The 23559-nt window shown below is 40.6% G+C and overlaps 1 protein-coding gene and 1 long non-coding RNA gene across 3 annotated transcripts in view; one reads left to right on the top strand and one right to left on the bottom strand.

The window, feature by feature from the left end:
* The window catches only part of RECK (reversion inducing cysteine rich protein with kazal motifs), a 136536-nt gene that overhangs the window by 12773 nt on the left and 100204 nt on the right, over positions 1-23559 (bottom strand). The window contains 7 exon segments of the mRNA XM_030551567.1: positions 8153-8226; positions 12851-13061; positions 16524-16708; positions 16711-16715; positions 18340-18511; positions 19097-19219; positions 21671-21859. Coding sequence (XP_030407427.1) covers positions 8153-8226; positions 12851-13061; positions 16524-16708; positions 16711-16715; positions 18340-18511; positions 19097-19219; positions 21671-21859 — 959 coding nt within the window.
* On the top strand, positions 1501-21846 carry LOC115646087. Of its 2 annotated transcripts, XR_003998929.1 has the most exons (6): positions 1501-1540; positions 2034-2112; positions 8952-9090; positions 17303-17379; positions 17920-18014; positions 21760-21846. It is a non-coding gene; the product is annotated as an uncharacterized LOC115646087 (long non-coding RNA). The 2 variants fall into 2 exon arrangements; XR_003998930.1 differs by lacking the exon at positions 8952-9090.

Here is a 23559-nt window from a genome sequence, read left to right as displayed (position 1 = left end):
AGCCTTTGACAAGGTCCCTCACCAAAGGCTCTTACGTAAATTAAATTGTCATGGGATAAAAGGGAAGGTCCTTTCATGGACTGAGAACTGTTTAAAAGACAGGGAACAAAGGGTAGGAATAAATGTTAAATTCTCAGAATGGAGAGGGGTAACTAGTGGTGTTCCCCAAAGGTCAGACCTAGGACCAATCCTATTCAACTTATTCATAAATGATCTGGAGAAAGGGGTAAAAAAAAGTGAGGTGTAGCAAAGTGTGCAGATGATATTAAACTGCTCAAGATACTTAAGACCAAAGTAGACTGTGAAGAACATCAAAAAGATCTCACAAAACTAAGTGATTAGGCAACAAAGCGGCAAATGAAATTTCATGTGGCTAAATGTAAAGTAATGCACATTGGAAAAAATAACCCCAACTGTACATAAATATGATGGGGGCTAATTTAGCTACAACGAATCAGGAAAAAGATCTTGGAGTAGTCATGGATAGTTCTCTGAAAGACGTCCAAGCAGTGTGCAGAGGCAGTCAAAAAAGCAAACAGTATTTTAGGAATAATTAAAAAGGGGATAGAGAATAAGACTGAGAATATATTATTGCCATTATATAAATCAATGGTACTCCCACATCTTGAATATTTTGTACAGATGTGGTCTCCTCACCTCAAAAAAGATATACTAGCACTAGAGAAGGTTCAGAGAAGGGCAACTAAAATGATTAGGGGTTTGGAAAGGGTCCCATATGAGGAGAGATTAAAGAGGCTAGGACTCTTCAGCTCGGAAAAGAGGAGACTAAGGGGGGGATATGATAGAGGTATATACAATCATGAGTGATGTGGAGAAAGTAGATAAGGAAAAGTTATTTACTTATTCCTATAATACAAGAACTAGGGGCCACCAAATGAAATTAATGGGCAGCAGGTTTAAAACAAATAAAAGGTAGTTCTTCACACAGCACACAGTCAACTTGTGGAACTCCTTGCCTGAGGAGGTTGTGAAGGTTAGGACTATAACAGCGTTTAAAAGAGAACTGGATAAATTTGTAGTGGTTAAGTCCATTAATAACTATTAGCCAGGATGGATAAGGAATGGGGTCCCTAGCCTCTGTTCGTCAGAGGGTGGAGATGGATGGCAGGAGAGAGATCACTTGATCATAGCCTGTTAGGTCCACTCCCTCTGGGGCACCTGGCATTGGCCACTGTCGGTTGACAGGATACTGGGCTAGATGGACCTTTGATCTGACCCAGTACAGCCATTATGTTCTTATGTTATGTTCTTATGTCCTCCTTCAAGGAATGTCCCTGTGGGTGGCTCCACTTTTAGGTGACTATGCAGCAGTACCCAGGGCCGGCTTTAGGAAATGCGGGGCCCAATTCGAATCGTTTCAGTGGGGCCCCAGCAAGGACGACTCACTTGACGGCGCTCTGTGTCTTCACTCCAGGTCTTCCATGGCACTGAAGGACCCGCTGCCAAAACACTGCTGAAGACCCGGAGCGAGTGAAGGACCTGCCGCCGAAGTGCCACCCAAGACCCAGAGCACCGCTGGGTGAGTAAAAATTAAAAAGGTGCCAAAGTGAGGTGCTCTTCTTTAGTGCGCGGGGCCTTCTTAGGTGCGGGGCCAGATTTGGGGGAATCAGCCTAAAGCCGACCCTGGCGGTACCCTTCAGTGGACGGAGGGGCTTTGGAAGGTTTATTGAGCAGTGGATAATACCAGTTCTCTGAAATGAGCATCAGCAACTGATTGCTTCTCTATGGCGTAATGTCTGGTGAAGGTGTGGGCTGATGCCCAGGTAGCTGCTTTACATATATGAATGATGGGTATATCTTTAAGAAAGGCTACTGATGTGGCTATAGCCCTGGTGGAGTGCATATGAAGACTAGAAGGGGGTTCTAGGTCACGTTCATGGTAGCATGATCGAATGCACTCCGATATCCATTTTGAAAGTTGTTGTTTGGAAATGGTTAATCCTTGAGATTGTTCTGGTGTGGAAACGAACAGTCTGGTGGATTTTCTGAATGTCTTTGTTCTATCTATATAGAATGCGAGTGCTGTACGAATGTCCAAGATGCGAAGAGATGCTTCCCTGCTGACAGCATGTGGCTTCAGGAAGAATACAGGTAAGTAGATGGGCTGGTTGAGATGGAAGGATGAGGACACTTTAGGTATGAATTTCGGATGTGGGTGAAGCATTATCTTGTCCTTGAGGAATATGGTGTAAAGTGAAGTTACTATCAGGGCACCAAGCTCTCCAACCTGTCGTGTTGATGTAATTGTGACTAGGAAGGCGACTTTCATGGACAAGTACAATAGTGAGCAGGTGGCCAGAGCTCAAAAGGTTTGCCCATGAGGGTACAGAGGACTAAATTAAGGTCCCACATAGGAGTAGGGTCTCTGACTGTAGGGTAAGTATTCTGTATACCATTGAGAAAGGGTTTAGAGAGAGGATGCGCGAATACAGTGACGCCATCTACTTTGGAATGGAAAGCTGTGATTGTAGATAAGTGTTCCCAGAGTGAACTGATAGAAAGACCTGATTTTTTTAAGGTCAGCGTATATTCAAGTATTGTGGGTAATGGAGCCATTCAAAGGGAGAGTTGTTTGTCTCCACACCATATGGTGAAATGACACCACTTTTGAGTATGTTTTTCATGTGGTTAATCATATGCTGTTCATCAAAACATCTCGGACCTCTGTGGAACAGCCTGCCTCCAGAGGTGTCAGCCACAGATTAGCCATGCCTTGAGATGGAGGATCGGTATTTTAGGGTGACGGAGATGACCTGAGTCCAGTGTGACTAGGTGAGGTGTGAGTGGGGGGGCCACAGTGGTGTTGTGATCATCCAGCTGAGGTAGGGAAACCAGATTTGTCAGGGCCATGTTGGTGCGATCAGGATTACTCAGAATCTGTCCCATTTTATCTTACAAAGGGCACGAAAGATCAGAGGAACTGGGGGGAAAAGCGTACATTAGAGATGCTTCCCATTTTATGAGGAATACGTCCTCGAGGGAGATTTCTCCAAGTCCTGCCCGGGAGCAGTATTGAGGGCACTTGGTATTGTGGGGTGTTGCAAAAAGGTCTATTGTGAAAAAACCCCAGTGTTAGAAGACAGTGCTGAGGATTTCTGGGTCCATTTCCCATTTTTGTGTATGGGAGAAGTTTCTGCTTAGCTCATCCGCTATGCTGTTTTGGCTTCCTGGTAGGTAGGCTGCTTTGAAGTCTATGTTGTGGGAGATGCATCACTCCCAAAGGTGAACCACCTCTGTGCAGAGCGGGTAAGATAGAGCCCACCTTGGCGACTGATATAAAACATGGTGGCGAAATTGTCTGTAAGGATCTGCACTGTCTTGTTGTGAATGAGGGACAGAAAATGATGGCATGCATTGTGGACCACCCGGAGCTCCAACAGATTTATGTGGAGCATCGACTCCATGGACGACCATCTGCCCTGGATGGTATGTTCAGACAGGTGTGCCCCCCAGCCCAGGAGAGATGCATCCGTGATTATCGTTACTAATGGGCTGTGTCATTGGAAAGGGATACCTCTGAAGATGTTGGAATGGTTTGTCCACCAGGATAACAAGTTCTTTATCGTGGTGGGCATGGTCAGTCGCTTGTGAATGGAATGTCTGTGAGGAATGTATACTGTACGGAGCCATGCCTGAAGATGCCTCATATGATGCTGTGCATGTTTAAAGACAAACGTGGTTGCTGACATGTGTCCTAGAAGTTGGAGGCATAACCTGGTGGATGTCTGCAGACTGTTTTGTATGGCTGCTATGAGGTTTGTTAATGTCAGGAAGCGTTGTTGGGGGTAGACTTGCCAATGCCATGGTGCAGTCTAGGTGGGCACCTATGAATTGTAACTGTTGGGTCAGAATTAGGCCATTGATTTGTAGGCCTAGTCTTCTGAACAGAGTTGCAGTGAATGACAAAGCATCCACCATCTGTTGGTATGCAGAAGCTTTCAACAGGTAATCATTTAGGTTGAGGAATACAGTTACCCCCTGTCTGTGAAGATGGGCTGCAACCACAGCAAGGACTTTGGAAAGAACTCACAGGGCTGTGGAAAGTCTAAATGGGAGCACTTTGTACTGGAAATGTAGGTTGCCTACTGTGAAATGAAGGAACCTTCTGTGTGCAGGATGTATGGTAAGATGGAAATAAGCATCCTGGAGGTCGAGTTGAGAGCCAATCTCCCTTCTCCAATGCTGGGATTACAGTTGCAATGGTAACCATCTTGCAATGCTGAGTTCTGATAAACTTGTTCAGCTTGTGCAAGTCCAATATGGGCCTCCAGCTGCCCATTTTCTTTTGGATGAGGAAATAGTATGAATAAAACCTGGTCCTCCTGTGTTTGGGAGGTAGAGGTTCTACAGCACCGAGTTGCAGGAGATGATTTATTTCCTGCTGTAGTAGGTGCTTGTGAGAAGGTTCCCTGAGAAGAGATGGGGAAGGGTGGTGGGTTGGTGGAATAGAGGTGAACGGGATGGAATAGCCCTTGCATATAATTTCCAGAATTCAGAACGTAATACTTCTTGTCTGAATGTTTACAAGAAGGTGGGGCCGTGGCCAGTGTCTGCCAGACCATTTTTGCTGGGTCTATAATGGCAGAATTAATAGGCAATGCAATCGTGGCCACAGAAGAGGCACGGAGAATGTCAGTGAGCTCATGCTGTGTCTCTAGCAGCTCTTCTAAGCAGATGCCTAGGGAATCGGTCACATGCCTGGATAGATCTTGGAAAGATTTTAAGTCATCCCCCGGTGTGGAGGGAAGCATGAATGTATCCTCCAGGGACGATGAAGAAATATGGGTAGTAGGTGGGCTGTCACCCTCTATTAAGTCCTCATTACCCTCTTGTTCCTTCCCGGCAACTTCAGGGGTAGCTGGGGCAACCAGTGAAATAGATCTAGCTGATCTTGGTGTTCTGGACCTGGATTGGTTAGAGGGCTGAACATTGTGAGTCTTGTAGAGAGCCCATGGGCCCCCGTTTGGTGGGAGGGCCACTGGGGAGGGTATCCATTGAGGCCCTGGGGATTGCCACACTGTAGATTGTAGCCCTGAGGTTCCAGGTTTGGGCGATGAATGGCATGGGGTGCCCATCCCTACAGCCACTTCATCCTCTTTATCGCTTGAGAGAGGAGGGGCTGAGCCAGCAGATGTAGCCATAAGACTCATGGCTGGTCTGCTGTCTGTGCCTAAGAGAGGCGTGCCCAGGGTGGAGGCAATGAAAAGGTCTGCCTCGCTAATGAAATGCTGCAGCACCGGGAAGTTAGGTGCAGGCACAGGAGGCACACAGAGGTTAGTCAGTGTCTGTGCTGCCAGTGCTGTGGGCTTGCTGTATATATAGGAACAGAAAGTGGTGCCATAGCACTGCTCAGTGCCGAGGGCTTCAGCTCCCTAGGCTCTGAAGTAACAGGCTTAGTTTTACCCTGGCTGCCTGTCTTAGAGCTAGACTGCGCTGGGTTTTTCGCTCCTCGGGTTGCCTCTGCACTGAAAGAACCCGGTGTCACGTGGTCCAAGGCTCTGCATGGCGATGGTACCGGGGCAGATTTAGCAATCAGAGATCGCTTTTTGCATGGCTATTCTCCCTGGGGGAAGGAATGTGACCGCTTCTTTGTTTTCATGGGGGCTGGATCCTTTGTGGTCATCTTAGAGGAGGATCCCATGTCTGACACAGCAGCTGGTGAGTAAGCAAGCTAGTGGGGAGAGGTCCCCTGCTCAGGGTCAGATGCTGGACGCAGGGAGTTCTCCATAAGCATCAGTTTCAGCTGGAGTTCCCTAGCCTTTCTGGTCCTTGCCGTTAACTTTTCGCTGTGGTGGCACTTCTGCGTAACACGAGTCTCCCAGGCAGCAAACGCACTGGGAGTGACCGTCAGAGACTGATATTGACAGTCTACAGGTGAGGCAACGTTTAAAGCCTGGGGAGCCAGGCACAGCCGTTTGAAGAGTGTCTCTGGTTGTTTTGTTTCTTAAAAGGAAAGGAAAGAGACAGGAACCCTGCAGCTAACAGGAAGGGGTAATTTTGGGCAAAAAAGGAAAGGAAAAAGTATTCTGAGGAAGATTATTCTGAGGCGCTGCTGTTGTTCCGACCGAAGCCAACGGTGGCAAAGAAGGAACTGGGGGACAGTTGGCTGCGCGCACGCAATACTCAATCAGAGCAGCACAAGCTGGCAGCAGTGTGTGCGTGGCCAACCAGGGCACTGCTACCTTAAATCTATGACTAGAAGTGCAGGGGCGCTCAAACGCCCAAAAAAGTGGAGCACCCACAGGGACATTCCTCAAAGAACTATTAGTATTTCATGATTCCCTTTAGGGTCTGTGATGTGGTGTACAAACCTCACACTGAGCACCAAGAGGTTAAGGGATTATTTTGGGCTCAGCCAGCCCTGCCCCGCCACACCTGCAGCAAATGCTCCATATGTTAGAGGAATTAAAAGGCAGGGAATTAGCTCATTTGGGTGGCAGAGCTGGAGATGAACAGACCTGCAGCACACAGCTCCAGCAGAACAGAGGGAAAGCTAAAGGCTCTGGCACCGCTGCCCAGAGGGACCATCCTTGAGGGAAGGGAGAACCCACAGCAGAAACAACCAGAGAGGGAAGTATCCTGTGACCTTGGACATTGGTAACACCCTCTTATTTCTTTTGGTTTGGATTTCCCCACCAGGTGCAGGCCTTGAACTGAGCTGACCCCAGGCAGGAGATGAGAGGAAGAGGCTCAGGGAGGACAGCCTTAAGCAGCCTTGGTTTCCAGATTACTGGTAGCTCGAAGGGCCTTGAGTCAGAGCCCAGTGGAGTGGGAAGGCCCAGGCTCCCCTCCCCACAACCCCCTTGGCAGTCTGGGATTTTGGCTGTGATCACTAGACCACACTTCCCAACCAGACTTCGAGTGAGGACAATTACAGGGTCAAATTTGGGATTTACATTATTTGACAGTTTCATTAAGCCATTTTGTAATTATTCTTCTTTATCTCAGAGAGTACAACAAATAGAAGCAACTGTTTAGAAGAGGTTGTTTGCATACTGCAGACACTCTGGAAAAGTACTGAGAAACTGTATCCTGGATATGAACACTCATCACAGGAAGAAATTGCATGTTTGAAAATAATTAGCATAGCTTCCACATAATTGTCTAAATATTGATATCATGTTTCAATTGTTGTTGAGGAGTTACTGTTTCATCTGTTGGTTGTCTTTTTTGAAATGAGAAACACTGTGTTGAAAGGGGAAAAAAATGTTCTCTTTTTTCATACCAGACCTCATTATCACAAGATATAGCAATGTGAGGTGGTACCAAATGGTATTTTTAGCATCACACCATGGGCCCGTAGGGAACGTAGCTCCTCTATATACCGCATTAGGGAGGCTGCATCTCAAATGCTGTCTTGAGTTCCGGACACTCAACGGCAGAAAAAATTACCACCAAACTGGAGGTTTAGAGAAAGGAACACAGGGAGGGGAAGGAAGTCTTATTTATGTGGAAGTTAAAAAGAGTTAACTAGGAATAGTTTGGCTAAACAATGACTTAGATAATTATCATAGTTTTAAAGTATCAGAAGTGTGTAAACAATCAATCAAAGTTAAATAATTTTTTTCAGGAGGTGTATCTGGAGGAAAGAGGCTAAATTAAGCAGAGGAAAATATCAGAGTAAAGGTACTTAGAGAGAGCTACATTAACAGAATATATTTTCCTACTACTTCCCAGGACAGTAGTATTACTTAATATTTTCCTACTACATCAAATTCTGAAAGCTATAAAGGAACAATCCCATCACTAGTACAGAATGGACAGGATGTTTTTTACAGGTATTTTTCTTCTCCAATTTAAATGATTCAAGCTGCTGCAATCTTATATCACAAAACTATTGTAAAATTGTATGGAGCATATGATAGTATTTGTTTGGACCTTCTCCGTAACAGTTCAATTCTTACACCTTAATACTAATGACTAAAACATACTGAAAAATTATTAAGACGATGAAAAGCAAAACAAATGCTTCCTAATTTTGAAAAAGGAACACTTATGGAGTATTTTTAACTTTCTGGTTTATTAGACTTTTTTGGTGGTTAATACTCCAATTATATTAAAACAACCAACTGTCAAACTGCCCTTCAAAATTTTCAGCCATTTTACATGGGAAATGGCTATAGTTCTTTACCTTGGCAAAAGTGTCCAGCTTGTCTTTATCGTATAAGACTCTCAGCATTCCAGCACACAGTGGGCAGCAGGCTCCTACATGACACAAACAAAAGCAGGCTGCACTTCAGTTTTAATCAGATACTTCAAAGCAAGTGAAGGTCAAAATTAAATGGTAAATGATACACACAGTAACAAAACTCCCAAACCCAAAGTTTCTTTTATGAAAACAGACCTTTCCAGTCAGTGGTTGGGTTATGAAATTTCTGTGCAATTTTGATGTTTAACAGCTGCAATTCAAAAACCATCCAATCCCACATGCATCAAATGCTATTTCAATGCCAAGTCATAGGATCAACTTCTAATCGCTTCAATATGTTATCACATTGCTATGAAGCTACAAAAATATGCAAGTACATGCTAAGTCACAAGGCAAGATACACTACATGTGCACAGCTCGGGAAAGGGCATACCCAAAAGTCTGTAATAACTACTGGGATGGAGGCAATGGGGGAAAACTACAGCAGCAAGAAAGATACCAGATTATTGTAACTATTATAGATGCAGGTGGAAAGAGCTTGATTGCATAAAGAATTAGTGTAATCAAAAGACTGCAGTGTAAATGCACAATTTTAACTTGTTTACACAGTTACGGCATGTTGGGATTTAGGTTCTTGGCATGTCAGGCAGATTTCTTCTAAGATTTCACATTATCTATATTCACTTATACTTGTTTTCCTTGTTAGCCACCTCTTTCCTGGGGCTCTTGGTTTACCACCTACCTCTGACTGTGGCTCTATTACTCTCCCCTCTCTCTTCAGGTGTATGTCTTCCAGAGCTGCTGTTACTTCATTCCCTGAACTGGCTTTCTTCATCCAGACCTCCGTGCCACCTCTGCAGCCCCACCCAATTGCCCCATTACCACTGAACACTCCGAAGAAGAATTCAAGAGCCAGAAGGGTGACTAAAGACAGTCTTGAGATAAAAGCTAAAGCCTCTTCCCCACTTCTGATTCTGCCCCCCTCAGAAAAAAATCATAATATATTTATCTTAGGTATTTAAATAGCCTCAACTACATGAACACCCGAGCACATCACACAATCTTACATGCATTTATCCTCATAAAACCCCTGTGAGATCGTACATATCCTATTATCCCCAGCCTACAGATGGGAAACTGAGGCACCAAGAGGGTATGTCTGCAGTTTGAGTTGGGGGTGTGATTCCCAACTTAGAGACATACTCTCGTGCATGCTCTCATTGAGCTAGCACACCAAAAATAAAATGTTGCCATGGCAGCGCAAGCAGTGGGAGAGGCTAGCCACCCTGAGTATGCATGTAGCATCTCCAATGGGCACGTAATCAGGGTGGCTAGCCCCTCCTACCGCTTGCACTGTTGAGGCTACTGTCTATTTTTAGCTGGCATGAAAGCTAGTGCCCATGTCTCCTGGAGATGGGAATCACCCCCAGCTCAAAAGCACAGACATGCCAAGAGACTAAGGCAAGATTTTTAAAGGTATTAAGGCACCTACACCTAAATAGCTTTAAAAACTTGGCCCTAAGTGACTTGCCCAATATCACATAAGAAGTCCGGCAGAGGGGGGGATCTGGATCTGGGTCTCCAGAATCTCCGACTAGCACTCTAACCACTGGACTATCCTTCCTTACAATCCATACACTTTGAGAAAGTTTTACTTCTGCATATTTAAATTATTTGGTTTCTGTAGCATGAAAACGTGTATGATCTGTTAGCTCCTGTACTTCTGTGAAAAGGCTGATAGCAACCTAGTGTGACTGTTAACAGGTGGTAGGCTTGCTTTTCCTCACAAATCTTGCTAGAGAAGAATAGCTGAGTATGTGAGATTTCCTAAAGTAACTCTTAGAGGGGACTGTTTGCTAAAGCTCAGATTTCTAGGGTACAACTTATGATAGTTCCACACAAATTTCCATAAGCAAAATATTTAGCAATACTTTCTTATTGATGAAAATGGAAACAAAGATTATTCTTGGACATAAGAGTTACTTCCAATACTCTTTGGCAACAAATGGGGACAAATATGCATCACACACACCAAAATCTCTATAATGTTGTTTGGCAGTTAAAGGAGAATACTCATTTTTCGGATGGCTCCTTCTGCTGAAGCTCTCCATGCAATAAAATAAATATGGATATCTATTATGTAGCCATACTCACGCACATTAAATTTAACATTGAATGTAAACACACACACACACGAGACACAAACATTTTAATTTGCTTGACTACAAACCTGCCTGAAGGGATAGTAAGAATCCTATTATATAACTGATGTTGCACTCTACACGTATAAGCATATTTCCATAGACATATAAGCATAACATAACTGGAATATGCTTTATGTTAGATATGCCATGTGACATATCTTTGCAAAGATTATGATCTACTGAATATATTCCTCCCATTTGTATGCATGCATCATTTTTATATCTGAAGTTATGGGCGTTGGCTCTATGCTTGTATTTGAAGAGTGATTTTCCACACCCCTGAGTGACACAGTTATACCAATGTAAATTGCTAGTGTAGATTAAGCCTGAGTGTCTAATTTTAGGCACCTCCTTTGGAAAACACTGGCCTTAATGATTCTCTAAATTTTCAGCTTCCTCTTAGAATCTTGAAATATTAAGCCCTTATTTCAAACTTCTTGTTTACTGTAGTCATGGTACCCTTTCACCAGTTTCCACCTGATTTCTTAGCAAATAAGTCAAATTCATATGTCTACATCTGCAATACTAAAAGCAGATAGACCATGTTGCAGATCAATGGAAGCATGAGAATGAAATGCATAAAGATTTTGGATCCTGGACTTCTTTGGCATTGTAAATTATCTTCCCATAAATTACTAGATGTAAAAGCAGCAGGTCTACGAAAGCTTCCCCACTTCCTTGCCGTCCCAACAATATTTTCTAGTGTTAACAGCTGCTAATACGAAGCCTTTTTCTCTGCAGTACTACCCAGAGACACCTGGTGAAAACACACCGTTGAATGCAGGAGCATGTCACAATATCAAAACAGTGACAAGCGTAGACTGCAGAAGAAGCTGGCATTGGGATACAGAGATTTAATTTAAAAGGTATGTCTCACAAAAGGGCCCCAAGGGTGAGGTACTGATGTGTTTTGGAGAAGAGAGTGACAAGTCTAGGATGGGAAGGAAGATTCAGTCTTCAAACTGAGTCCAACACTAGTTATTTACATATCCAAGGATAATGCAATAACTGGAATGATTTTAAGAAATAACATGCAATGAAAATGTCCTGCAGACAGCAGGTTGATGTCACTCAAATTTAGTACATAAGTCAGACATTTTGTGGGAAGCCTCCAGATCTCATAAGAAACAGCAAATCTCTAAAATGGTTTTAGCATGGTGGCTGAAATTTTTACCTTGTGACTAGGCATTTTATCATTCCTCTGCTCTGACTCTGAAATAAAGCACCTTCCCCTTCTTGTCCCAAAAATGTAGTTTTCTGCTGTTGCTATTTTAAATACAGTTTGACACTGCCATGTAATATCCACATTACGGATTGTGGAAAACTACTGTATTTTCAACAGCTAAATATTTATGTATACAAGTGAAGCACTAGTTCAATACAAAGCACATTCTGAGTAAAACTGAACTCTAATGCAGAAGAGGACAATAGATTTTATAGTTTAATAATATGATTTTTGGTGTCTCTAATTACAGCCATGCAATATTCTGCAGTAAGCTGGATCGGTCTGGATTGTGAATTTTGCCACAGCAGACTGGAATTCAGTGGTAGCTTCCCCATAAATAATAAAAATGGAGATCCTGAATCCATAAATTATGAAAATGAGTAATACCATCAGTATAGTAGCAAAATAAACAACACAATGGGCCATTAAATTCTCCATGTGAGATATGAAAGGTCTGTTAAGAGATCAAACATCAGCAGCGAAACACAGTTAAGAGTGTTAACATTTGAACTGTCATCTTTTAGGTTTCAAAATCAGACCTCCACTGGAATGAATGGGGAGTTCACACATCTCCCAGAAATAACTGAAGGTTGCCTGCAGATTTAGGAGGCCATCACCATACAATATAACAACAAATTAGGAATAAGTAAGACCAGTAGGTTGCAGAGTCTAACACCTTTCACTGAAAATGCCCTACAACAAGCCCCCTACTATTTAACTCAGGGTCTATAAACTTGAGCTCCTCAGATGATTATAACTGCCAAGTGATCACATTAAGAAAGAGGCACCTTCTAAAAAGTAGGACTCAAACCATTTAGGGCATTATATGTCAAAATAACCAGCTAACTTCTCACAGAAACTAAATGAAAACCAATGCAGACCATGGGTATACAGCAGATTCTGCACAGCAGAACATACCTTATGTCAGCTGAGTCTCAGCCAGCTAGCTCATATTCAAACCCCCCTCTTGGCTATACACTGGAAAAAGTCACTCATCTGCCCCATAGGTGTACAGCAAAATGGAGGCAGGTCTGAAGGCACATTTCAATATTAATGAAATCCTCTCCACACAAAGGTCTATCAGAAGGCTTATGCACCACGTAAGTCCTAATTAAGTCTCTCTCTCTCTCTCTCTCACACACACACACACACACACTTTTCAAATATATCATTTTGGGCCATGCCCACTTGCTTATATGAGTAGCCTTCAAACACTGTCATACCCTGATTAAGCATTAGCAACAAACATACCTGGTGCAACAACTGGTTTGCATCCAGTTGCAGAAAGAGGAGGACATTTAACAGAGGTGCATTCTGTTTGTAAACTATAGTCTGAGACAACTCCGACAGCTTGACAATGTCCATAATAGTCCACAGCCACACGGTCAGAATAGGCAGCACACACATTACTGTAGGTTTCACCATTATGTCCACATACTGGTTCCACTGATTTGCAGAAGGACTGAAAAAAGAGTTGCAAAAAAGCTGGGGTTATTTACATTGGAGACAAGACTTCAGGATGACCCTATAGTAGTTTTAAAATTGATAGGGATACAATGTTCATGCTAGCAAAGTGTGGTCAAAAGTCAGTAATAGAAATCTAGATGTAAATAGCCCATGCAATTTTATGCAATGTGTAATAAACAAAAGGAATAAGTTACCAGAGAAGACAACAGAAGAACATAATATGGTAGGTTTAAGAGGCACCTAAGATTTACTTCTGTTAAGGGACAGGAATGAGGGGGTTAAAATCAGTTATTGGGAAACAGGCACAACACAACAACAAAGGGGAAAGAGTAGCAAATCTGGATGTGTTTTTTCATGTTCTTAAAAATTACTTTATAAATAAGGATTAGAAAGATCTAAAACTATAAACCGAGGTTACTTCAAAAGCGTAAAATGTATTACTGTTATTACAGATTTCAGCCCAACATATGTATATTGTTCATACTTGGTTTTGTGTTGCTCTTTTTGTCTGTCTTTTGTTTTGTTTTTTACGGTTTGGGGGAGAAAGGTTCCCTATCAGTGCCTTCTAGGGCATACGTACAAACCACCATAAAAATAAACAACATTTTTTTTCCAACTGAACTAGTGCCAATTAAACATAACTCCCCAATGCCGCCCTAAAAGAAAATCAACCAAAATAAACCAACACACTCAGGAAAGTGTACTTGAAAAGCCAACAAATTCAAATTGTTGGACCAAGGGGAGAAGTAAATTGAGTTCAAAGTCCCCCCTAGAGTACTCCCAGATAAGCTGTTACCCCACACTATCCTCAGAGTCCTCTCAAGTGGAAAAAAAAGAGAGACAAGCCCAACTCTATCTTCCCTTGCTAGGGACTACAGCCCTGACAATAATACCTCTGCCAGCAGCATCAAAGGTAGCTGACATCATTATGGACATTTGATCTTTGTGCACCTTGCAAAGAATTGTATAATGAACTGTGTTAGATCAATGTATATTAAATAATGTTAGAAAAATACCTATTGTATATTTAATAGTGTTATAAGAAAATGTAAAAGGGAACTTTGCTGCTTTCTGACTGTGTCTTCTTGACATAGCTATTAAAACTCTGCTGAAACAACTTCTAAGGTAGTAAAAATCAAAACTGGTTTGTGTCTTATCAACAGAGAATTTTTGTCTGTATACATAACAAGACAAAGCAAGCCACACAAATGTCTGATTTACCAGGCAGGTGCAGATCTCCCTAGTAAGATAAACAGAGGCTGGTACTGAGTTGACAGAACTAGCCAACCAGGAACTCCAAGGCCACTGTCAGGGACAGTGGGTCATGAACGCTGTTACCTGGGGCTCTCTGGTGCTACCAAGTTCCAACCTGCCACCCAGGGACCTGCTAACTGTCATCAGAATAGGAGCTGAACTCAGAGGACCCCAATCTTAGGAGCTGAACTCAGAGGACCCCAATCTTAGGAGCTGATTGACGGAATGCTGAGGGTCCTAATTGGTCCACAGCTCTTATTTATACACAGCGTAAAAAACAGGAAGTTGCCCATGCAACTGGGATTCACCTTGCTCTGGACTGTGTGCCTTATGCTTCCTCCTTAGCCTCTTGCTCCGCTGGCTACCCTTCCTGGTACCCTGACCGCTACTGATCTGTAGCTCTGCTCTCAAGTTTGTCTCCTGCTTCTGATCTCCTAGTAACTGACTCTGCCTGTCTCCTGACAGTCAACTCTCAGTTTGCCCTCTGGCCTATCTCAGACTATGATCTCCTGGTATTTGACCTGGCCTGACTCCCAACTCCTGCTCTGACCACTGGGTCACATCATCCACATCCCAGTCATGACAGCCACAAGAAGCAGATAAATCAGAATAAGACAACTGTAGTAAGAAATAATGGAATACATGAAAGCAATGAAGAGACAGCTGGGTTGAGTGAGTGAGGAGGATAGCAAAGGCAAAAATATATATACAATATATTGCTTTTTAAAAAATGTATCAGTTAATATACTTAGAGAAAACCTATTTCATTCAAACAGCTCTGTTCTATCTAGCAAACACCATATTTAGTTAGCTATCCAAGATACTGTAACTAATCACTGTAGTTTTTCTTTAACAAGAAAAATATATGACAAAACCTGATGCTAACATGATCAGAACATATACATAAATAATCATGCCTAAAACTTTTGTTTTGTCCTAAGAGCCCAGGCGTGAACACATTTATGAAACTTTGAATTGACAGAACTAGCCATAATATACAGTGCTTATTTTACACTGGCTTGGCAATCAAAATTTTGCCCACTTAATCCTACTTTTTATTTTACTTCAGGGTGGATAAAAATCCATGATTTAAAAAAAACAACACAAAAAATATCCAATTTAAATTTTAAAAAATCCTTTTAAAAATCAAATTCAGTTTGAAATAGACAACATATGTTAAGGCCAAACTTATTATAATCTATTAATATCATTTAAATTAAATGCAGAAATAATGTTAGGTAGTAAATATTTTCTGCCAAGTTTAAAATAAGGCATATCACTGAACTGTTGGAAGTCATTGTCTAAGCACCTGGCACCAGCTTTTGAGAGCAGTAGCCTCTTCAGCAGGTGCAGAGAGAGTAGTTCAGTTTGATGACTGGATCATTCAAAGTTAAGAAATCAATTGGCAGTTGAAAAACCAGGAAAGCTTGTTTTGCTCTTCCAATCTATGAATGAAAATAGGTGTGAGGATGAGATCTACTAGATCTAAAATCCTGATATGGTGACCAAAACCAATCAGTTCAATTCACCAACTACAGAAAAATAAAATGCAAACTTTTTTTTTTTAAAAACTTTTCTTATCTCCAGCATATTTAAGGTAGGTTTTTTTTTTTTTGTAAATTAAAATATTTTGTGCATTTTAATTAGATTTAAATTTCTAGCCAGAAATTTGAAAAAAAATATAAAAATTTATCTAGTAAATAAGAAATACATTATTCACCTTTTTCTAAAATAATAAAAAGTAAAAATTAAGAATTTGAATACATGTAATTTAAGCTAAATAAAATGTGTATAGATGTGTATCTTCCTGGTTAGCAAAATGAGCACCAAATGTAGTGTAAAGTCTATATTTAGTTGCAAATGAATAAATTTTAATGGTTACCAACCAATGAGAATCAACATTTCTTTAAGAAAATAACTAAAAAGTGCAAATGCAAAACATCATTAAAATTGATTAGTTAAATCAAGGTTTCCAGATTGCTTACTTAAATCTGGATTAAATTGCTTTGATTTCCACCCTGTTTTTATATATATTTTATTTTTTTGAGTGCCCCAATTCAGATACTATGTTTTTGAAAGCATTACTTTAATGAGAATCTTTTTGTGAACCAGAAATAAATTCTGGTTGGACATAGCAAATGAAGATGGAACATTAAAGCATGTTGCTGAACATCTGGTAAATATTGCAAAAACTATTTCATACCTGGCATGGACCCTTGTATGATACATTTTTTCCTTTTTGGTACAAAGTACACAAGTTATTATATTCCATATTATCTGTGTCACAAACAGGATCCCGTATCTGGTCACAGTTAAATTGTCTTGGCACACATTCATGCTGGCTACATCCAAACTTCTCAAAACTCGTTAAGCAAACCTGCTGCTTTGTATGCACCTTGCATAAATTAATAACATTTCCCCATTATGTAGGTTTATTAACTCAAAATATCCAGGGGAACATTAACTTCTGGTGTACTTTCACAAGCTTTAGAGCTAGGTATGGCTAAGTAGAGTTGTAGAAAACGTGTGTAATAAAATATTTCAGGTAATCTAGTTTCAGGGTTCATTACAAACCTAGTATTGCATAAAATTTCATCAAGATCAATGAACCTGAGATGAGATTCAAAATACAAATCCTCCTCTCCCCAAGTGTTCTGTGGTGGGTTTGGGGTAAACCTTGCTAAAACTATCAGTTTCTGAGTTACACTTTGCAAATATAGGTTCAAGCAAAAGTCAGACTATGAACCCATCTGAACCAATACCAAAACAAACAAAAGCAAAAGGTTGACTGAATTTTTATGAACAGAAACAGCTATGTTGCACAATTCTAGCTCAACACTGTCTTGAGATAGTATAGAATTACCATTAAAAACTATCAGTTAATAGAATTTGGACCTTTATGTTCAACATGCTATATGAAGCCTAGGATTGAAAAAAAAGAATTGAAAAATTTAATACCTAATATAACTTCTCTTCTGACAGTGACATCTCCCCCAATCTATCACTAAATGGAAATACAGAGCACAAAGGACAAAAATAGAGAGGGAAAGGATGCAAAGGTAAATTAACACAAATACTTTTTTTTATACAAAGTGCTTTAGATGGAATTTTATATGGGAACCACTGTTTGCAGCACCTTCTTACCAAGATATCCCTCTGCTAAGGGTAGAGAACCCAACCTGTAGTGTTTGATGAATGTACCGATAGAAAGCCAAATGGCTGTTCTACAAATCTCCTATATCTGCTCAAAATACTGCCAATCATTTTGTGGAGCATGCCTTAATTGTCGCTGAGGCCTATTACCCTGCGTTCTATAGATTTTGCTGATAGACTGAAAATAGACAGACACTAATATTGGGAGCTGTGCATTTTAGTTATTACACAACTTTAGTTCTCTTGTCAGTGGTATAGCACCACATTTTTGTTTATGTTCTTTTAAAGATTATCTGACTGTCTGTTAAAATGAAACAGCAGGGACTGGACAGAGACTATTCAGAGATTTCACAAACTAGCAATATAACAACACTTAGCACTTATATATGCCTTTCACCAGAAAAGTTAAATTGCTTTACAACAGTGTGTATTGTTTTTATTTACAGATAAAAAAGGCACAGATCACTCCTGACTCAGTTCCTTTCTTTAAGCATTGGCCTGAACAGACCTTAGATGTATCTTGAACTAAGGTTACAAGGAGGTAAAATGCCCCATATCTTATTTCCAATTCCAGTCCCCTTATTATAACAATTATATAATAAATCTGTTTTATTTCTAAAAGTAGAATCTGCAGCATGCATTTTAAAGAAAATGTTAACAATCCAGAAATAATCAACATAACAAAATGCAGACACTTATTGCAGTCTGATTATTGCAAAATTAGGTATCTCACAAATTCCCATTTGTTTACTTGATTTGTGAAATATTGCTAAAATTTACAGTATATAGTATAATTGCCAAGGAAAGAAATATAAACTGATTTATCAATTAAAAATGCCAAATATATTTACATATTTAATCTTTACCTCTGATTTTTGGTACAAGGGTTAGGGTTACAAGGATCCTTGGACATACATGATCCAAATTCAAACTGATTGTCCTGGAGCCCAACACATCGTGCTATGCATGCACTTGGATATGTGCGTCCATTTTGCCCGCACACTGGGACAAACTGATCAGCACAGTTACATGGTAGACCTGAAAAAATAATATACAGATCAGTAATTTGGCTTGTAAATTTTCATTGGCAGAAAATGTACAAAATATTAGGTGTGACCAGCAGGTGAAACAAATAACTGAGCTAGCTGTATTGGGACAAGTCATTTGACCTTCTTTGGCCTCAACTCAGTGCAAAAATCTTAGAGTATGTCTACGCTTAAGACACTACACGTGAGGTTGCACTGCTGTAGTACTTCAATGTGGACACTACTTATGCCAGTGGGAGGGTTTCTGCCATTGGCATAGGTAGCTCACTCCCCCGAGAGGCAGTAGCTAGGTTGATGGAAGAATTCTTCTGTCAACTTAGAACTGTCTACACTGAACACATTTGTATAGCTATATCTGTCAGGGATGTGAAATCCACACTCCTAAGAGATGTAGCTAAACCAACATAAGCTTCTAGGGTAGACCAGCCTTTAGTTGAAAGACAGACAGACAGACAGACAGCTACACTGAAATTTTGACATTTTCTGGACAAACTGGACGAAGAGTTAAGTCAGCCTTTTACTTTACAGTTAGGACTCAAATGAACATGTAAAGTTTCTGGATTTTGGAAAATGTTACCTGTAAACATACGATGTTCCTCTGTTGAGCTATGCTCATTAAGACACTGACGAGTGGAACATATCAAGTTTCCAGCGAAACAAGAACAGACATTACAATCAATGTTAAAGGATGTTCCATGGCCTTAAAATAAAAGAGAAGTATTTTATGTGTATAATTACAAATGAGTATAGACATTCCACCCACCAAAAGACACTGATCTAAAAGACTTATTTTATATAGTTAAAACTGCAGACAGAATTCCATTATAAACTATTCCCTAATTTTCTCATGTTCATGAAACTTTCAGAAATGGGTTTGTTTGGTTGTTTTTAGCTGAAATTTTTAGCTGAAATTCCTATTCTTGGTCAGAGTTCAGAATGTTTTTGCATTTAACTTGAGGAAAATCCACTCACTCATGTTTCTGACTAATGGGAAAATGGGGAAGAGCAGTTCCTGGTTTTTTTTTTAAATAAATAAAATGCTTAAACCTATGTAAAACTGTAATGTTAAGGTTGCAAAAATAAAATATGCAGGAAATGAAAATGCTAACGCTTTCCAGATTGGTCTAAAAATGTTTATAACACCTTGGCTTGTGATCTTTTTTTAATGTATGACTTTCTTAAAGATATGTTTAAAGATACTTTTCTGTTGAATTGCACTTAGGTAAACTACAGGCAAGTTTGCTAACTTTTGTATTATAGATTTTTTTTCCTGAATAGTATTAAAATTTCTGTTTAAAATGCAAAGTAACAGACCATCACATCCTGAGCTAGATCCTTATTTATGAGCCTGCACCCTTTGCACTGCCCACTTCCCTCCCCAGTGTGCCCTTTTTATGAGCCGAGAATGATATCTCAGTCTAACACATAGTCAATAATTTGCAAATGTTATTTATGGTCTTAAACTAGCTCCCAGTGCACATCTGTCCTAGTTAAAAAAAACCAGCACATCACAATCTGGCATTATTAGCTGCAGGCAGCTGTGTCTACTCAGTAGCAGTACGGAACAATGAGTGTTTACAGTCACTGCTGAGACATACTGGCAAAACAATATAGAGAAACTTAGGGCCAGACCCTTTAAAGGGATATACAGAAACATAAAGGCCTATCCTCAGAGTTTTCAGGACTGAGTCCTTAATATTGCAGCTGCCAAGACCCAATTTGGTTTCAGGCAGAGTGATCAGTATTTTACTTTCACAGTCACTGAGGGTATGTCTATGCCGCAATTAAAAATCTTTGGCTGACCTATGCCACCTGACTCGTGAGGCTTGGGCTAAGGAGCTGTTTAACTGCGGTGTAGACCCCGGGCTCTAGGGCCCTGTGAAGTAAGGAAAGAAAGAAAACAGCCCCACAGCCTGAGCTCTGTGAGCCCAAGTCAGCTAGCATGGGCCAGTTGCGATTGTCCAACTGCAGTGCAAACATTCCACAAGATTCAATAAACTAATCACCTCTTAATCTAGATGGCAACCTTCACAATAAATAAGCCAAAATTAGTAAATACATTTATCTGTATTTCATTACAGAAATGGCAATAGTATGAAAGCAGACTAGATTAAGGAGTGGTTAGTCTGTTGAATCTAAGTGATTGTAAAACAACTTATTTATTTAAATTTGCAACATTAACATTGCATTAATATAGATTTTTTCACATATGGTAAAAGTTACCTGAAAATCAATTCCTACATCGGACCTGATCTTGCAAACTTTTATTACAGACCATAATGGTTACTACTGTGAGTAACCCATTGTAAACTCTAAATAAAAAGACCCCAACAAATGAATGTTAGAATAAGCAACTCCTGCCTTTATGAAAGCAAAATAAATATTTCATCTTCATCATTCCATGAGAAACTATGACAAATGCTTTACAAACGGGTTTTCTTTACCCTAACCTGAGCCATAGCATTATTTGATTCAGCTAAGTTCTAATGAAGTTTCTAAACCAAACCCAAAGAGAGGCACTTCTAAACTATGGATAAACAATGGGTAAACTTAATATATGCATTAACTGTAAAGAATGAAATCCATGGAACTATTTAGAGTATACTAGTAGAGTACTGAAAGAAAAAACTTCCATAAAAGCAGTTACACACTTTTAGGTAACAATTAAATAATCAATATGTATGTCTTGCTACTGTGTGTGGTTTTGTTCTCTCTTTTTAAGAAACATTTATGTACTTTATTTTGTGCAGAGAATATTTTTCTCTATAGAAATCTCATGAAACCACCTAATGCAGAATGTTGCTCAAACACATGATATTGTATCACTGCAGGAGTAGGGGACTGGGGAATAAGCTCTCTCTGCACAGCATTCCCCCACCAACTCTGTGGAGTAAGCCTGTCTAAGTCAAGACCACCAGAGGCAGAATTCACTTATGCTCTTCTGCACTATTGCCACGCCCAATTCGGAGGAGTTCCAAGTGTATTCCCTGGAGGGAGAGCCATTGGCACCATGTCTCCTTAAATAACTCACACTGTCAGGGAACCTACAAAGGCCAGAGAACATGAACCAGTGCTGATGGGACAGGGCCTTCAAGCCCTGCCAGAAAATACGCTCTTAGTTCGTAGAAACTGAGTCTAATCCTGTACTTACTTTTCCTTTGTCCTCCAACAATACATGACTTTTGGAGGTCAACACAATGCATCTCCATACAGTTTTCTAACAGACCACTCTGTCCACAGGTACAAATTTTGAAGCAACCAACATCTCCTGCAGATGATGGAACCTGAATAAGTGTACCCTGGCGGACAATAAAATCTGAAGCTTCTCCCAACTTGCAACCTATGCACACAAAAGAAACATTACCTCAATAAAAATTAATTACATTTCAGAAATGTTTAGGAATAATAAATACTCTGTATGAAGAAATTCTGATGGTGAAAAATCACTTCTGGGGATTTATGGAAAAAATACATCTTCAAATTTCTGCAAAAATAGAAAGCAGTTTTTGGAGGCAGAGGAGTTTCATTTTGCATCCAAACGTGGTTCTCTGTGAATAATGACATTGGTACAATGCATAATATTGCTCTAGGGAAAGAATTTCACCATTTTCATTTTCAGAATCAATAATAACTGGCAGAAATGTGAGGAATTTGCCCAAGATAAAATTCCTAAGTACATGCAGAAATACTACTTTTTGCATGCAAATGCAAAAAGAAAATGTGTAGTTTCACATCACTCTAATCAGCTCTTCCAGCTTCCCATCATTCTGCGGTAGAATACGTGGACATGACAAATGCCACACTCTTCAAGACACACCAGCCCCTAACTTGTACTAAAATCTGGCAGCTAAGCTCTTTTGTTTCTCTTTCCTGACCTCCTTTCCTCTTCCTTGCTTCCATTCTTGTGTGCATTTTGAAAACACTCAAGAACACATTATGAAAATATATTAACTTTTTTATTCCTTTTTATTTTGTTAAGAGAAAGAATAAGAAAAAGGAAGAGACAGAAAAACAGCAGTGAGATGGAGAAAGGAAAAGGAGGAGGAGGAGGATTAAAAGCCAGGAGGTGCAAGGGATAGTGAAAGGAACAGGAAAGAAGAGATTACTTACCTCTACAGTAGTTAGAGTTCTTCAGGATGTTTTGTCATTGTGGGTACTAAATGCTAGGTGTATGGCATGCATGTGCACCTTTGACTGGAATTTTTTTTGTCTGTAGTGTCCGCACCTGTACCCAACACATTGTCATGCTCCAGAACAAGGTTATATAGGGAGAGTTGGTCCTGCAGGGGTCCTTCCAGCAACTAAGAGAGTCGAGGACTCTCTGGAGAATGGACACCTTTGGACAGGCTGTGTCTGTTGCATGTATAAACAGTTCAAGCCAGATTTGGAGGCCTCTGGAGTGAGATATAACAAATGTGCAGGCTGCCATATGGCCAAGGAGCTTTAAGCAAGACGTCGCTGTGGTCTGAGGGCTCTGCTATAGAGCAGATGAGATGGACTGTGGAAAATATCCGGTAGGGAATGCTGGGCCTCCTGAACCTTCAAGGGGAATTTGTAGTGTCTCAGCCACACTCTTCATCAGATCCCAAAAAACTTTAAAGTCATCAGTGCAGGATGATGGAGGGGACAGGATTGCTTCATCTGGGGACACCAATCATTTATTGGAAGGAGGCTCCATTGGCTCCTGATCCTCTGAAAAAAAGTCTCCCTGAGAAGGTGAAGCTTGCTGTGGAAAGGATACTCTGGGCCTGAAGGCTCCTCTGGCAGGTCTTTTTACATCAAGGCATTCTGTAAAACTGGTCAGTGAAGGGGGCCCATGTGGTAGAATGCCAATGTGGTGAGGCATATGGAAAGGGGGTGGGACCCCAGGGATGTTCCTGTCAACAATGACTAATTCCCAGAGTATCCATGTTAGGGTACATAACAAAGGATGGAGGCTGTAGTCAAATCCTGGATAGAAATGTTCGACTCTGAAGACGTATCATCCCATGTCCAATAGAGAAGGCAGAGTAGTTGGTACTGGCAAATGAGTCGGTACCA

The sequence above is a fragment of the Gopherus evgoodei genome, chromosome 2, assembly GCF_007399415.2.
Source record: "Gopherus evgoodei ecotype Sinaloan lineage chromosome 2, rGopEvg1_v1.p, whole genome shotgun sequence".
NCBI lineage: Eukaryota > Metazoa > Chordata > Testudines > Testudinidae > Gopherus > Gopherus evgoodei.
The sequence above is the reverse complement of the archived record's forward strand: the minus strand, read 5'-3'. Positions and strand labels throughout refer to the sequence as shown.